This window comes from Coregonus clupeaformis, chromosome 7 (assembly GCF_020615455.1).
Source record: "Coregonus clupeaformis isolate EN_2021a chromosome 7, ASM2061545v1, whole genome shotgun sequence".
Taxonomy (NCBI): Eukaryota; Metazoa; Chordata; class Actinopteri; order Salmoniformes; family Salmonidae; genus Coregonus; species Coregonus clupeaformis.
This window is the reverse complement of record NC_059198.1, coordinates 52,065,907-52,082,812: the sequence shown is the minus strand read 5'-3', so window position 1 is coordinate 52,082,812 and position 16,906 is coordinate 52,065,907. Positions and strand designations below refer to the sequence as shown.

Here is a 16,906-nt window from a genome sequence, read left to right as displayed (position 1 = left end):
GTTTGTCTGTCTGCAGCAGGCAGGCAGATAGTACTACAGTAATTTACTGTGGGTTACACTGCTCCCAAGAGGACAAGACTGGTACTGTATTATCATAAGAGATTGGTTCAATATGTAATATTATTTATATTTAATGTCATTCATTTGTTGTGAAAACACATATTACAGCATCTGGATGTAAATGATGATCATAAAAAGGTAGTCTACTGTTTCATCAATAGTGTTTTAATATATGATTTGTGGTCCTCTGTAGCTCAGCTGGTAGAGCACGGCGCTTGTAACGCCGAGGTAGTGGGTTCGATCCCCGGGACCACCCATACACAAAAATGTATGCACGCATGACTGTAAGTCGCTTTGGATAAAAGCGTCTGCTAAATGGCATATTATTATTTGCAGGTGTTCTGCCACAGTGTATGTGTGGCACTGTGTGAGATTCAGTGGTTCCCATTTGGGCTCAGAGAATAAAGCTAGATTAATTTTACACATGGTTAAACAGATCCTATACAGCATCAAACCTCTAGAGGGTTTTAGACAGTTCTTCATTATTAAAGACTGCTGAAGTGGAACAGACAGTAGAGTATATAGTACTAATAGAATGTAGTCCTAAAATACTGCTCAGCTCTGGGCGTTGAATATGTATATTTTTAATAGCCGAGTGATATGCCAAATCCGTTTCTCCTGTTCGCCTGAGGGGGTCTGAAGGCTCTGTGTTCTCTCATTAAGCCTGGCTCCCTGTCTCCGCTGTGATTTGTCACCATGGAGAGTCTCACCGTGGCAACAGCTGTTTGTAGAGCAGGGATGTGTTGATGAGATTCGACAGATAGACAGGAGAATATTTATAGCTGCATCTACATGGCAGGTACCTACAGTCAGGGAGAGATCTGTGAGGATGCCACTCGGAGGGTTGGAGTGTGTGTGTGTGTGTGTGTGTTTGTGTGTGTATTTGTGTGTGTGTGTGTGTGTATGTGTGTGTGTGTGTGTGTGTGTGTGTATATTTGTGTGTGTGTGTGTGTGTGTGTGTGTTTGTGTGTTTGTGTAACAGCAAGTATGCCTTCATAATGTCCAATCCATATATTAAGTGTCCGTGTAAACATATGGACTTCCTCTCACCCCATACTCACTCTCACTATGAAAGATGCAAAGATCAAGATTATGGATCTGTATTTCCACGGCCGTCTCTTTTACATTTACATTTACATTTTAGTCATTTAGCAGACGCTCTTATCCAGAGCGACTTACAGGAGCAATTAGGGTTAAGTGCCTTGCTCAAGGGCACATTAACGTCATTTAGCAGACGCTCTTAGCCAGAGCGACTCACAAATTGGTGCGTTCACCCTATAGCCAGTGGGATAACCACTTTACAATTGGGGGGGTAGAAGGATTCCTTTATCCTATCCCAGGTATTCCTTAAAGAGGTGGGGGTTTCAAATGTCTCCGGAAGGTGGTGAGTGACTCCGCTGTCCTGGCGTCGTGAGGGAGCTTGTTCCACCATTGGGGTGCCAGAGCAGCGAACAGTTTTGACTGGGCTGAGCGGGAACTATGCTTCCGCAGAGGAAGGGAGCCAGCAGGCCAGAGGTGGATGAGCGCAATGCCCTCGTTTGGGTGTAGGGACTGATCAGAGCCTGAAGGTACAGAGGTGCCGTTCCCCTCACTGCTCCATAGGCAAGCACCATGGTCTTGTAGCGGATGCGAGCTTCAACTGGAAGCCAGTGGAGTGTGCGGAGGAGGGGGGTGACGTGAGAGAACTTGGGAAGGTTGAACACCAGACGGGCTGCGGCATTCTGGATGAGTTGTAGGGGTTTAATGGCACAGGCAGGGAGGCCAGCCAACAGCGAGTTGCAGTAGTCCAGACGGGAGATGACAAGTGCCTGGATTAGGACCTGTGCCGCTTCCTGTGTAAGGCAGGGTCGTACTCTCCGAATGTTGTAGAGCATGAACCTGCAGGAGCGGGTCACCGCCTTGATGTTGGCGGAGAACGACAGGGTGTTGTCCAGGGTCACGCCTAGGCTCTTCGCACTCTGGGAGGAGGACACAGCGGAGTTGTCAACCGTGATGGCGAGATCATGGAACGGGCAGTCCTTCCCCGGGAGGAAGAGCAGCTCCGTCTTGCCAGGGTTCAGCTTGAGGTGGTGATCCGTCATCCATACTGATATGTCTGCCAGACATGCAGAGATGCGATTCGCCACCTGGTTATCAGAAGGGGGAAAGGAGAAGATTAGTTGTGTATCGTCAGCGTAGCAATGATAGGAGAGACCATGTGAGGATATGACAGAGCCAAGTGACTTGGTGTATAGGGAGAAAAGGAGAGGGCCTAGAACTGAGCCTTGGGGGACACCAGTGGTGAGAGCACTCTCTTTATCAAAGCAATGATTCTAATCACCAACTAGAGCAGAAAACTAGAGAACAGTCAGAGGCTGAGAGACAGAGACAAGGACTGTGACCGGGGCAGAGTTGGGATAAGGGTTTGGGTGAGGCTCAGTGACCACGTTTACATGTACACCAATATCACGTGATTATTCGGGATACTCAAGTATTCTGTTGTTGAGTTGATGCATATAAACATCATATCCCGTTTACAATAACGCCAAAACAGTGGAAAGATTGGTCCTGTGCGAAATCTCCAAATGACATCAGTTTGACCGGTTTTAAGGAAAAGGAAATCAGAGAAAACGATGAAACACGTTTCTGATAAGACTTCAGTTCATCTTGGCTGCATATTTTATGTGGTTGAAGTACTGTCTGATACATAACAGTGTTAAAGATAACACATTACACCTCTCTCTCTCCCTCTCTCTCTCCTTCTCTCTTTCTCTCTCTCCTTCTCTCGCTCTCTCTCTCTGTCTCTCTCTCTCCCTCTCTCTCTCTCTCTCTCTCTCTCTATCTATCTCCTCTCTCTCTCCTTCTCTCTTTCTCTCTCGCTCTCTCTCCTTCTCTCTCTCTCTCTCTCTCCCTCTCTCTCTCTCCTTCTCTCTTTCTCTCTCTCTCTCTCTCCTTCTCTCTCTCTCTCTCTCTCTCTCTGTCTCTCTCTCTCTCTCTCTCTCTCTCTCTCTCTCTCTCTCTCTCTCTCTCTCGATCTCCTCTCTCTCTCCTTCTCTCTTTCTCTCTCGCTCTCTCCCTCAGCGGTGATAGTACCAGATGGTAGTGGAGAGAAGGCCGGTCTGGGGCTGGGTGATGATCTAGGCAGTGACGAGGACCTGTATGAAGAGTTCCGCAGCTCCGGACATCGCTTTGGACACCCAGGGGGAGGTGGCGAACAACTGGCCATAAATGAGGTAGCCTTTTGTTTTGTCTGTCTGTCCGTCTGTCTCTCTCTCTCTCTAGGGTTAAGCAGAATAAGATTTTGGGTTTGATGAAATACTTGGCTCCCTAACCTGCTGTGTTTATGAATGAGCTCCCTAAGACCTCCCAGTGCGTTGTGGGTCTCTCAATGGCCACCCTGGCCCAGCTCTGATTTGTCAGGTGCTCCCTCCAAGCCACGCCCCTATCCTGATTGTCACTCAGAATTAGCGTGACGGATTAGGACCCACCTGGTGAAACAATTACCTCAGCTTTGACTAGCGTTTAGAGACGGGCTCCATGGGAGACAGGGGCAGTAAAGGTTTAAATTGACTCCTTGAGGGACAAAGCTGAATTGATTTATTGTTGTGGCTAAACTGCTGTGAATTCCTTCACGCCTTTCTACTGGCGTACTGGAGCAGAATACTAAATAACCTGCAAGATGGAATAGACACACACACACACACACATACACACACGCATTCATACACACATACACACACTCATACACACACGAGAGAGGAGAGAGAGGAGAGAAAGAGAGATAGGGGAGAGAGAGAGAGAGGCTGTAAACACAGGAGAGTTATTGCCTTGTTGCCATAGTTACCCATTCAGGGCTGCCTGTGTGATGTATGACATCATATACAATAAATATAACAGCTAGAACAACTAAGGATAAGGACAGTGGTGTAAAGTACTTAAGTAAAAGTACTACTTAAGTAGTTTTGGGGGGTATCTGTACTATACTTTACTATTTATCCTTTTACTTTTACTCCACTACATTCCTAAAGAAAATAATGTTATTTTTACTCCATACATCCCTGACAAATACCATTGTATTTTCCTGCCATGGTATTGACCAAAAAAACATGATAGTGCCATGGTAGTTGGGCGATTAGGCCTGGCTCGCAGTCGGCGTTCCAATTCATCCCAAAGGTGTTCGATGGGGTTGAGGTCAGGGCTCTGTGCAGGCTAGTCAAGTTCTTCCACACCGATCTCGACAAACCATTTCTGTATGGACCTCGCTTTGTGCACAGGGGCATTGTCATGCTGAAACAGGAAAGGGCCTTCCCCAAACTGTTGCCACAAAGTTGGAAGCACAGAATCGTCTAGAATGTCATTGTATGCTGTAGCGTTAAGATTTCCCTTCACTGGAACTAAGGGGCCTAGCCCGAACCATGAAAAAAAACAGCCCCAGACCATTATTCCTCCTCCACCTAACTTTACAGTTGGCACTATGCATTGGGTCAGGTAGCGTTCTCCTGGCATCCGCCAAACCCAGATTTGTCCGTCAGACTGCCAGATGGTGAAGTGTGAGTCATCACTCCAGAGAACGCGTTTCCACTGCTCCAGAGTCCAATGGCGGCGAGTTTTACACCATTCCAGCCGACGCTTGGCATTGCGCATGGTGATCTTAGGCTTGTGTGCGGCTGCTCGGCCATGGAAACCCATTTCATGAAGCTCCTGACTAACAGTTATTGTGCTGACGTTGCTTCCAGAGGCAGTTTGGAACTCGGTAGTGAGTGTTGCAACCGACGACTACGCGCTTCATCACTCTGTGGTTCCATTCTGTGTGCTTGTGTGGCCTACCACTTCGCGGCTGAGCCGTTGTTGCTCCTAGACATTTCCAATTCACAATAACAGCACTTACAGTTGACCGGAGCAGCTCTAGCAGGGTAGAAATTTGACGAACTGACTTGTTGGAAAGGTGGCATCCTATGACGGTGCCACGTTGAAAGTCACTGAGCTCTTCAGTAAGGCCATTCTACTGCCAGTGTTTGTCTATGGAGATTGCATGGCTGTGTGCTCGATTTTATACACCTGTCAGCAACGGGTGTGGCTGAAATAGCCGAATCCACTAATTTGAAGGGGTGTCCACATACTGTTGTATATATAGTGTACTGTATCTTACATTCTCCCACATTTCTGGTGCAGAAAGTATTAGCCCTTTTTCACAGAAAATTGTTCCCGTTTTCTTTGATGTTACAGACAAACTAGGACCAACAATAGTAGCCATACTGGTATATAAATTCATCAATATAATACCAACCAACCTCTTTTGACCTTGGGGGGTTTATTTATTTAATGCATTATACTGCCATTGTGCTATGGTAACGCACAATTAATAAAGATGGTACCATATGATAATTATTGCTATAATTTATCAAAATGTTGCATTACCATGTATAATGCAGGTTAAAACCATGGTACTTCATGATCCACATCTACAGTGCCTTGCAAAAGTATTCATCCCCCTTGGCGTTTTTCCTATTTTGTTGGATTACAACCTGTAATTTAAATTGATTTTTATTTGGATTTCATGTAATGGACATACACAAAATAGTCCAAATTGGTGAAGTGAAATGAAAAAAATATATATTTTCAAAAAATTATACAAAATAAATAACGGAAAAGTGGTGCGTGCATATGTATTCACGCCCTGTGCCATGAAGCCCCTAAATAAGATCTGGTGCAACCAATTACCTTCAGAAGTCACATAATTAGTTAAATAAAGTCCACCTGTGTGCAATCTAAGTGTCACATGATCTGTCAAATGATCTCAGTATATATACACCTGTTCTGAAAGGCCCCAGAGTCTGCAACACCACTAAGAAAGGGGCACCACCAAGCAAGCGGCACCATGAAGACCAAGGAGCTCGCCAAACAAGTCAGGGACAAAGTTGTGGAGAAGTACAGATCAGTGTTGGGTTATAGAAAAATATCCCAAACTTTGAACATCCCACGGAGCACCATTAAATCCAGCATTAAAAAATGGAAAGAATATGGCACCACAACAAACCTGCCAAGAGAGGGCCGCACACCAAAACTCACGGACCAGGCAAGGAGGGCATTAATCAGAGAGGCAACAAAGAGACCAAAGATAACACTGAAGGAGCTGCAAGGAAAACGCTATGTCTGGCGCAAACCCAACACCTCTCATCACCCGAGAACACCATCCCCACAGTGAAGCATGGTGGTGGCAGCATCATGCTGTGGGGATGTTTTCCATCAGCAGGGACTGGGAAACTGGTCAGAATTGAAGGAATGATGGATGGCGCCTAATACAGGGAAATTCTTGAGGGAAACCTGTTTCAGTCTTCCAGAGATTTGAGACTGGGACGGAGGTTCACCTTCCAGCCGGACAATGACCCTAAGCATACTGCTAAAGCAACACTCAAGTGGTTTAAGGGGAAACATTTAAATGTCTTTGAATGGCCTAGTCAAAGCCCAGACCTCAATCCAATTGAGAATCTGTGGTATGACTTAAAGATTGCTGTACACCAGCGGAACCCATCCAACTTGAAGGAGCTGGAGCAGTTTTGCCTTGAAGAATGGGCAAAAATCCCAGTGGCTAGATGTGCCAAGCTTATAGAGACATACCCCAAGAGACTTGCAGCTGTAATTGCTGCAGAAGGTGGCTCTACAAAGTATTGACTTTGTAGAGTTTTCTGTTTTTTTTGTCTTATTTCTTGTTTGTTTCACAAAAACAAATATTTTGCATCTTCAAAGTGGTAGGCATGTTGTGGAAATCAAATGATACAAACCCCCCAAAAATCCATTTTAATTCCAGGTTGTAAGGCAACAAAATAGGAAAAATGCCAAGGGGGATGAATACTTTTTCAATCCACTGTATACCATGGTATAAATGATGCAATACTATGGTAATATTTAGGTACAATGGCAGTACCACGGTAGTACCATCATACTTCAAAGCTAAAACCGTGGTACATTTCCATGATTCAGACTACACCATGGTATAAGTGAAAGTACCCTAGTAGTACCATGTTATGAATGAAAGTACCATGGTACATTTTTGTAAGGGATTTTCCTTGACACCCAAAAGTACTCGTTACATTTCGAATGCTTAGCAGGACAGGAAAATGGTCCAATTCACGCACTTATCAAGATAACATTCCTGGTCATCCCTACTGCCTCTGATCTGGCGGACTCACTAAACACAAATGCTTAGTTAGTGTCACGATTCTCTAAAGCAGAACCCAGAAGCAGACCAGGACAAGGTGAGTAGACAGAAGGGGAGTATTTATTTAACGACTCAAGTGCGGAAGCAGGATAATTCAGGAGACGGAGCGGGCAGCGGAGGTGAGTTGGTGGAAGTGAATAGGCAGATCCAATGATGTTACAGAACCCACCGACGACCAGGCAAGGGTGGAGTGAATGTTCCGGGAGAATGACTGTAGACAGAGTAAACGGAGGTGAGTACACGGCAAGCAAAAAGTACAAAACAACGAAACTAACTCTAGAAAACTTGTGGCTGATACGCTGACACAACATACTGTTCATGGCTAACGATCCGGCAGGGAATGGATGTCAGGTCAGAGCTTATGAAGTGGAGAGGTGATGATCAGGACCAGGTGTGCAGATAGCTGATGAGATGCAGGTGCGGGTAATGGAAAGATCTCCCGCCTTGCTTCGTCGCCCCGGCAACCAGACAGGGTGCGTTCAGGAACCTCAGGAAACAGACTCCAGGACAGAAAACAGGCAACTCAGGCAGAAAGGAAGCGAGATTCATGACAGTTAGTAAATTATGTCTGAGTGTTGGAGTGTGCCTCTGGCTATCCGTAAATTGTTTAAACAAGAAAATCGTGATACTTAAGTATATTTGAGCAATTACATTTACTTTTGAGACTTAAGTATATTTAAAACCAAATACTTTTAGACTTTTACTCAAGTAGTATTTTACTGAGTGACTTTCACTTTTACTTGAGTCATTTTCTATCAAGGTATCTTTACTTTTACTCAGGTATTACAATTGGGTTCTTATTCCACCACTGGACAAGGAATGCACAGGTAAATGTGTCTCAATTTTAAAAAAGCATGGTCAATGGAGAACCTCCATGGAAATAGCTTATAGTCTAGGATTAAGATGAATCTGTTTCCAGGAGACGACCCTGTAGTATAATGTTCAGATAAATGTCAGCTCTGTAGACTGTCACTGGAGGCTGCTGAGGGGAGGACGGCTCATGATAATGCCTGGAAAAGGAGCGAATGGAATGGCATCAAACACATGGAAACCATGGAAACCATGTTGTTGATACCTTTCCACTTAATCTGCTCCAGACATTACCACGTGCCCCTCCTCCCAAATTAAGGTGTCACCAACCTCCTGTGCTGTCTATATTAGAATCAGAGTGAGGTAGCCTGGGTCATCATATTCTGTTTGGTTGAGTTGAGACGAGCAGTGGCTGTAAATAGGTCTGTTTGGCTACACCTGGGTATCAAGGTCGGGGAGAGAGAGGGGGAGAGAGAGGGAGAGGGGGGAGGGGATAAAGAGAGGTGGAGAATCCAATAATGTAGTCAGGTAAGTGATTGTGTGTTAAAGGTCGACTCAGTGATTTGACATAGATGCAGAAAGTAAACAGCATAGTGGGGAACAACTAAGAGCGTTGGAGCACGAGTGTCACGCCCTGGCTCTGGGGACTCTGAAATGTTGAGCCAGGGTGTGGATTTTCTATGTTTAGTTTCACGGGGTAGCTTCTATGTTGTGTTTTCTATGTTTTGGGTTTTGTTCTAGATCATATAGATCTATGTTGGTCAGGGTGGTTCCCAATCAGAGGCAGCTGTTGCTCGTTGTCTCTGATTGGGAGCCATACTTAGGTAGGCTGTTTTCAGCTATTCTTTGTGGGATCTTGTTCTGATTTGGTTTGTGTTATACCGTAGACGTCACGTTATCGTTGTTGTTTTGATCGTGTGATCATTCTAAATAAATAATATGTTCACCTTCAACGCTGCGCCTTGGTCCGCTTCATCATGTGTCAACGATCGTGACAGAAGATCCCACCTCGACTGGATCAAGCAGCGTGACGAGGAGAGAGGATGGACGTGGGAGGAGATGAGTGCGAGTCTGGCAAGAGGGATGGAGGCCTTGGCCACGGGTAGGAGTGAAGCCCATAAATTTTTTAGGGGGGGGCTAACGCCGTGGACGACGGGGCAGCAGGAGGACGCCAGGTTACGGGAGTCACTGGTCACCAGGGGGAAGGAGGTTGTAGAGGCACGGCGAGAGGTACTGGCGTGTGTTGCCAGTCCGGTCCGGCCTGTTCCTGATCCCCACGTAGGGCCAGTGGTGTGTGTTCCCAGTACGGTCCGGCCTGTTCCTGCCACTCGCACCAAGTCTACGGTGCGCGTCGCCAGCCCAGTCCGGCCCATTCCTGCTCCCCGCACCAAGTCAGGGGTGCGCTTCGACAGCCCGGCTCGGCCCGTTCCTGCTCCCCGCACCAAGTCAGGGGTGCGCTTCGACAGCCCGGCTCGGCCCGTTCCTGCTCCCCGCACCAAGTCAGTGGTGCGCTTCGTCAGCCCGGCTCGGCCCGTTCCTGCTCCCCGCACCAAGTCAGGGGTGCGCTTCGACAGCCCGGCTCGGCCCGCTCCTGCTCCCCACACCAAGCCAGTGGTGTGCGTCGTCAGTCCGGCACGGCCCGTGCCTGTTCCCCGCACCAAGTCAGGGGTGCGCTTCGACAGCCCGGCTCGGCCCGCTCCTGCTCCCCACACCAAGCCAGTGGTGTGCGTCGTCAGTCCGGCACGGCCCGTGCCTGTTCCCCGCACCAAGTCAGGGGTGCGCTTCGACAGCCCGGCTCGGCCCGCTCCTGCTCCCCACACCAAGCCAGTGGTGTGCGTCGTCAGTCCGGCACGGCCCGTGCCTGTTCCACCGGTGGCTGGTCCGGCACCGGTCAGATGCTTCACGTCGGAGCTAGAGCAATCCGCTCCACCAGTGTTCAGTCCAGCTCCGGCCAGCAGGGCCAGACCGGACCAGGGGTACTGTGGGGGGTTAGAGAGGGAGTGGGGATCATGCCCAGAGCCGGATCCGCCGCCAAGGCGGAGTGCCCACCCGGTCCCTCCCCTGTGGTGTTCTGTTGGCGCGGTCGGAGTCCGCGCCTTTGGGGGGGGGTACTGTCACGCCCTGGCTCTGGGGACTCTGAAATGTTGAGCCAGGGTGTGGATTTTCTATGTTTAGTTTCACGGGGTAGCTTCTATGTTGTGTTTTCTATGTTTTGGGTTTTGTTCTAGATCATATAGATCTATGTTGGTCAGGGTGGTTCCCAATCAGAGGCAGCTGTTGCTCGTTGTCTCTGATTGGGAGCCATACTTAGGTAGGCTGTTTTCAGCTATTCTTTGTGGGATCTTGTTCTGATTTGGTTTGTGTTATACCGTAGACGTCACGTTATCGTTGTTGTTTTGATCGTGTGATCATTCTAAATAAATAATATGTTCACCTTCAACGCTGCGCCTTGGTCCGCTTCATCATGTGTCAACGATCGTGACAACGAGGCTCAACGTCTTTACTGTTTTGGTCCCCTGGCTACCAGGCTGTAACAGAGTGAAGAGAACCCATGCACCTGCACAGATACAGTCTGGCTGTGTGAGAGTGAAGTCTTGCATCTTGCTCCTTTCAATATCTGCGGTGCTGCTCGTGGGAATATCATTTAGCTAAGTATACTTTTAATTAATTGGATAAAATAGCGGTATGATAATCAAATGCAATAATCCCGATTTGTAGTTTATTTTTTATTTAACCTTTATTTAACTAGGCAAGTCAGTTAAGAACAAATTCTTATTTACAATGACGACCTACCAAAAGGCAAAAGGCCTCCTGTGGGGACGGGGGACAAAACACACATCACGACAAGAGAGACAACACAACACTACATAAAGAGAGACAACACAACACTACATAAAGAGAGACACCACAACACTACATAAAGAGAGACACCACAACACTACATAAAGAGAGACAACACAACACTACATAAAGAGAGACAACACAACACTACATAAAGAGAGACAACACAACACTACATAAAGAGAGACACCACAACACTACATAAAGAGAGACACCACAACACTACATAAAGAGAGACAACACAACACTACATAAAGAGAGACACCACAACACTACATAAAGAGAGACACCACAACACTACATAAAGAGAGACAACACAACACTACATAAAAAGAGACACCACAACACTACATAAAGAGAGACACCACAACACTACATAAAGAGAGACAACACAACACTACATAAAGAGAGACAACACAACACTACATAAAGAGAGACACCACAACACTACATAAAGAGAGACAACACAACACTACATAAAGAGAGACACCACAACACTACATAAAGAGAGACAACACAACACTACATAAAGAGAGACCTAAGACAACAACATAGCATGGCAGCAACACCACATGACAACAACATGGCAGCAGCACAAAACATGGTACAAACATTATTGGGCACAGACAACAGCACAAAGGGCAAGAAGGTAGAGACAACAATACATCACGCGAAGCAGCCACAGGTGTCAGTAAGAGTGTCCATGATTGAGTCTTTGAATGAAGCGATGGAGATAAAACTGTCCAGTTTGAGTGTTTTTTTGCAGCTCGTTCCAGCTGCAAAAAAGCAGTCTCTAGCTGCAGCGAACTGAAAAGAGGAGCGACCCAGGGATGAGTGTGCTTTTGGGACCTTTAACAGAATGTGACTGGCAGAACGGGTGTTGTATGTGGAGGATGAAGGCTGCAGTATGTATCTCAGATAGGGGGGAGTGAGGCCTAAGAGGGATTTATAAATAAGCATCAACCAGTGTTGCCACCAGCCATACTGCTCGTTCTGTGCGTGATTTCCTGCAAGACATAAATGTCAGTGTTCTGCCATGGCCAGCGAAGTGTCATTACAGGCTTGGAGCGTTGCCGTTAGGGGTGACGAGGCAGCTCAGGACAGAGAGAGGTTTGAAACTGAGGCTGGCCCAGGGAGTGATGAGAGGGGAAGTACCATGGCCCAGGGAAGTACCATGACTCAGGGATGTACCATGACTCAGGGAAGTACCATGACTCAGGGATGTACCATGACTCAGGGATGTACCATGACCCAGGGATGTACCATGGCCCAGGGATGTACCATGGCCCAGGGATGAGGAGGCACACAGAGAGAAGTGCACTGTTTACATCCACCACCTGGCAGAGATGTGTGCATGTTTGGATTCTTCCTATATTTTCCCTCTGTAAACAAACTCATATCAATATACCAGTACAGCTAATACTAGAATATTATTATGTCTTTCACCTGGTTCACATGATGCATCTTTACTCTCAGTGAAAGGAGATATTCTGGGGTTTAGTTGTATAATGATGGCAGGATCAGTAGAGGAGAAAAAAAGCAGAGGAGAAGAGAGAAGAGGAGAGAATAGATTTGTGGGGGCATGTCGCCTAGCAACAGGGCCATAGTCCCCCTCGCCATGATGATGGATCTATAGCAGGGAGACATAGATCACCTTAGCCAACAGAACAGACATAGAAATAGACTCATAGATCACCTTAGCCAACAGAACAGACATAGAAATAGACTCATAGATCACCTTAGCCAACAGAACAGACATAGAAATAGACTCATAGATCACCTTAGCCAACAGAACAGACATAGAAATAGACTCATAGATCACCTTAGCCAACAGAACAGACATAGAAATAGACTCATAGATCACCCTAGCCCACAGAACTGACATAGAATTGGACATATAGATCACCCTAGCCCACAGAACAGACATATAAATAGACATATAGATCACCCTAGCCCACAGAACAGACATAGAAATAGACATATAGATCACCCTAGCCCACAGAACAGACATAGAAATAGACATATAGATCACCCTAGCCCACAGAACAGACATATAATTGGACATATAGATCACCCTAGCCCACAGAACAGACATATAAATAGACATATAGATCACCCTAGCCCACAGAACAGACATAGAAATAGACATATAGATCACCCTAGCCCACAGAACAGACATAGAAATAGACATATAGATCACCCTAGCCCACAGAACAGACATATAATTGGACATATAGATCACCCTAGCCCACAGAACAGACATATAAATAGACATATAGATCACCCTAGCCCACAGAACAGACATAGAAATAGACATATAGATCACCCTAGCCCACAGAACAGACATAGAAATAGACATATAGATCACCCTAGCCCACAGAACAGACATAGAATTGGACATATAGATCACCCTAGCTTACAGAACAGACATAGAATTGGACATATAGATCACACTAGCCCACAGAACAGACATAGAAATCGAAACATAGATCATATTATGATATCACTTAGCCTATGTTTGACAGTAAAGCAGGGCCATAAGGATAGAAAAGCATATCACCATAAATTGACTGAATTAATGCGGTAACGATAAATCGAACAATACGTTTCTAACATCAATGTGCACCACAGTTTTCTTATTACCATTTAAACTACTAGCCATCGATTGTCCCATTAACAATCACACATATTAGCAAACCTATTTCATGACAGACTTCACATTCCTCTAGTATAGGCTACTTATCGTAATGAACGATATCAGCAAAATGCCCACCATAAGTGGTCGGTATGGTCGGTGTTGATAATCTTCGGTTTATCGTCCCAGCTATACTCGACAGTATAAAAGCCTAGCATATTAAGGTTAGGAGCCTACGCTTGAGGAGTTACATTATTGATAGTTAGTTAGTTGTGGCTTTTTGAGCAAGAATAAAATAATGACTTGCGTCCTGTCCAGAGGGTGTGCTTGTACATCAAGCTGTCTCACTACAGAAACAGGAGATAGACTAGTGTCCTGTCCAGGGGGTGTACTGTACATCAAGCTGCCTCACTACAGAAACAGGAGATAGACTAGTGTCCTGTCCAGGGGGTGTACTGGTACATCAAGCTGCCTCACTACAGAAACAGGAGATAGACTAGTGTCCTGTCCAGGGGGTGTACTGGTACATCAAGCTGTCTCACTACAGAAACAGGAGATAGACTAGTGTCCTGTCCAGGGGGTGTACTGGTACATCAAGCTGTCTCACTACAGAAACAGGAGATAGACTAGTGTCCTGTCCAGGGGTGTACTGTACATCAAGCTGTCTCACTACAGAAACAGGAGATAGACTAGTGTCCTGTCCAGGGGGTGTACTGGTACATCAAGATGCCTCACCTTACAGAAACAGGAGATAGACTAGTGTCCTGTCCAGGGGGTGTACTGGTACATCAAGATGCCTCACTACAGAAACAGGAGATAGACTAGTGTCCTGTCCAGGGGGTGTACTGGTACATCAAGCTGTCTCACTACAGAAACAGGAGATAGACTAGTGTCCTGTCCAGGGGGTGTACTGGTACATCAAGCTGTCTCACTACAGAAACAGGAGATAGGCTCCTGCTTTATCGGCCATTCTGGCTCGGACAAGGCTTACTACTATGATGCCAGCATGATGTTGACGCAGTAGTTTGTATGTGTGTGTACATGTACAGTGCCTTCGGAAAGTATTCAGACCCCTTGACTTTTTCCACATTTTGTTACGTTACAGCCTTATTCTAAAATTGATTAAATACAAAAATATGCTCAGCAATCTACACACAATACCCCATAATGACAAAGCAAAAACAGGTTTTTATTAAACAGAAATACCTTATTTACATAAGTATTCAGACCCTTTGCTATGAGACTCTAAATAAAATGAGCTCAGGTGCATCCTGTTTCCGTTGATCATCATTGAGATGTTTCTACAACTTGATTGGAGTCTACCTGTGGTAAATTCAATTGATTGGACATGATTTGGAAAGGCATACACCTGTCCATATAAGGTCCCACAGTTGACAGTGGATGTCAGAGCAAAAGCCATGAAGTCAAAGAAATTGTCCGTAGAGCTCCGAGACAGGATTGTGTCGAGGCACAGATCTGGGGAAGGGTACCAAAACATTTCTGCAGCATTGAAGGTCCCCAAGAACACAGTGGCCTCCATCATTATTAAATGGAATTAGTTTGGAACCACCAAGACTCTTCCTAGAGCTGGCCGCCCGGCCAAACTGAGCAATTGGGGGAGAAGGGCCTTGGTCAGGGAGGTGACCAAGAACCCTGATGGTCACTCTGACAGAGCTCCAGATTTCCTTTGTGGAGATGGGAGAACCTCCCAGAAGGACAACCATCTCTGCAGCACTCCACCAATCAGGCCTTTATGGTAGAGTGACCAGACGGAAGCCACTCCTCAGTAAAATGCACAAGACAGCCCACTTGGAGTTTGCCAAAAGGCACCTAAAGACTCTCAGACCATGAGAAACAAGATTCTCTGGTCTGATGAAACCAAGATTGAACTCTTTGGCCTGAATGCCAAGCGTCACGTCTGGAGGAAACCTGGCACCATCCCTACGGTGAAGCATAGTGGTGGCAGCATCATGCTGTGGGGATGTTTATCAGTGGCAGGGACTGGGAGACTAGTCAGGATCGAGCTAAAGATGAACGGAGAAAAGTACAGAGAGATCCTTGATGAAAACATACTCCAGAGCGCTCAGGACCTCAGACTGGGGCGAAGGTTCACCTTCCAACAGGACAATGACCCTAAGCAAGACAACGCAGGAGTGGCTTCGGGACAAGTCTCTGAATGTCCTTGAGTGGCCCAGCCAGAGCCCGGACTTGATCCCGATCAAACATCTCTGGAGAGACCTGAAGATTGCTGTGCAGCAACGCTCCCCATCCAACATGACAGAGCTTGAGAGGATCTGCAGAGAGGAATGGGAGAAACACCCCAAATACAGGTGTGCCAAGCTTGTAGCGTTGAACCCAAGAAGAATCAAGGCTGTAATCCTTGCCAAAGGTGCTTGAACAAAGTACTGAGTAAAGTGTCTGAATACTTTTGGAAATGTGATATTTCAGTTTTTTGCTTTGTCATTATGGGGTATTGTGTGTAGATTGATGAGGGAAAAAAAACAATTTAATACATTTTAGAATGAAGCTGTAACCTAACGAAATGTGCAAATGTCAAGGTCTGAATACTATCCGAAGGCACTGTACGTGTGCAGTACATTTATCAGGCTCTTTTCTCTCTCTCTTATCTCCACATTGATCTATCTCTGTCTCAGTGGCTTGGCTCAGTGGAATCATTGCTTTCCACTCAGGACCTGACTCAGTTAGCTTAGCTAGCACAGTAGCGGAAAAATCATTATGTTGTGTCTGTGCTAAAATGTAGCCTACAGAGTAGAAACATTGTTGTTACAAAGTCATCATTTCTGGGTTGAAACAACATTGTAAACATTGTACTCCTTTGTCTGTGATGAATAGTAGTCCAGAGAATGAATGAATAACCTCCAGAGGGGGTTCTGTCTGTCTGTCTGTTTGTCTGTCCCCTCCCCAGCTGATCAGTGATGGCAGTTGTGTGTACGCCGAGGCCCTGTGGGACCATGTCACAATGGACGACCAGGAGCTGGGCTTCAAGGCGGGGGACGTCATTGAGGTAGTGGATGCCACCAACAAGGAGTGGTGGTGGGGACGCATCCTGGACAGTGAGGGCTGGTTCCCAGCCAGCTTCGTCCGGGTAAGAAACTAACTCTACATCTCTCTCTCTCTCTCTTTCTCTGTCTGTCTCTCTCTCTCTCTCTCTCTCTCTCTCTCTCTCTCTCTCTCCCCATCTCCCTGGGGAACTGAGGACAACAGAAATGAACTACTCTGTCTCTTGCTTTCTTTGATATATTATTATTGTTAGGGTTGTAAGTGCAGCTGGTGCTGCAGTTGTGCAAAATGTTTCTGTAGCATCTAAACTTTAGTGATCTGATAGTGAGGGTATTCTAGAA

General features: G+C 46.2%; 1 protein-coding gene across 3 annotated transcripts in view; it reads left to right on the top strand.

Moving 5' to 3' along the window:
• Nucleotides 1-16,906, top strand: part of LOC121569358 (rho guanine nucleotide exchange factor 4-like) — a 74,305-nt gene that overhangs the window by 50,815 nt on the left and 6,584 nt on the right. For all 3 annotated transcript variants that reach the window (XM_045221427.1, XM_041880249.2, XM_045221428.1), the window contains 2 exons: nucleotides 3,121-3,272; nucleotides 16,471-16,650. In XM_045221427.1, coding sequence (XP_045077362.1) covers nucleotides 3,121-3,272; nucleotides 16,471-16,650 — 332 coding nt within the window. The remainder of the gene's footprint in view (nucleotides 1-3,120; nucleotides 3,273-16,470; nucleotides 16,651-16,906) is intronic.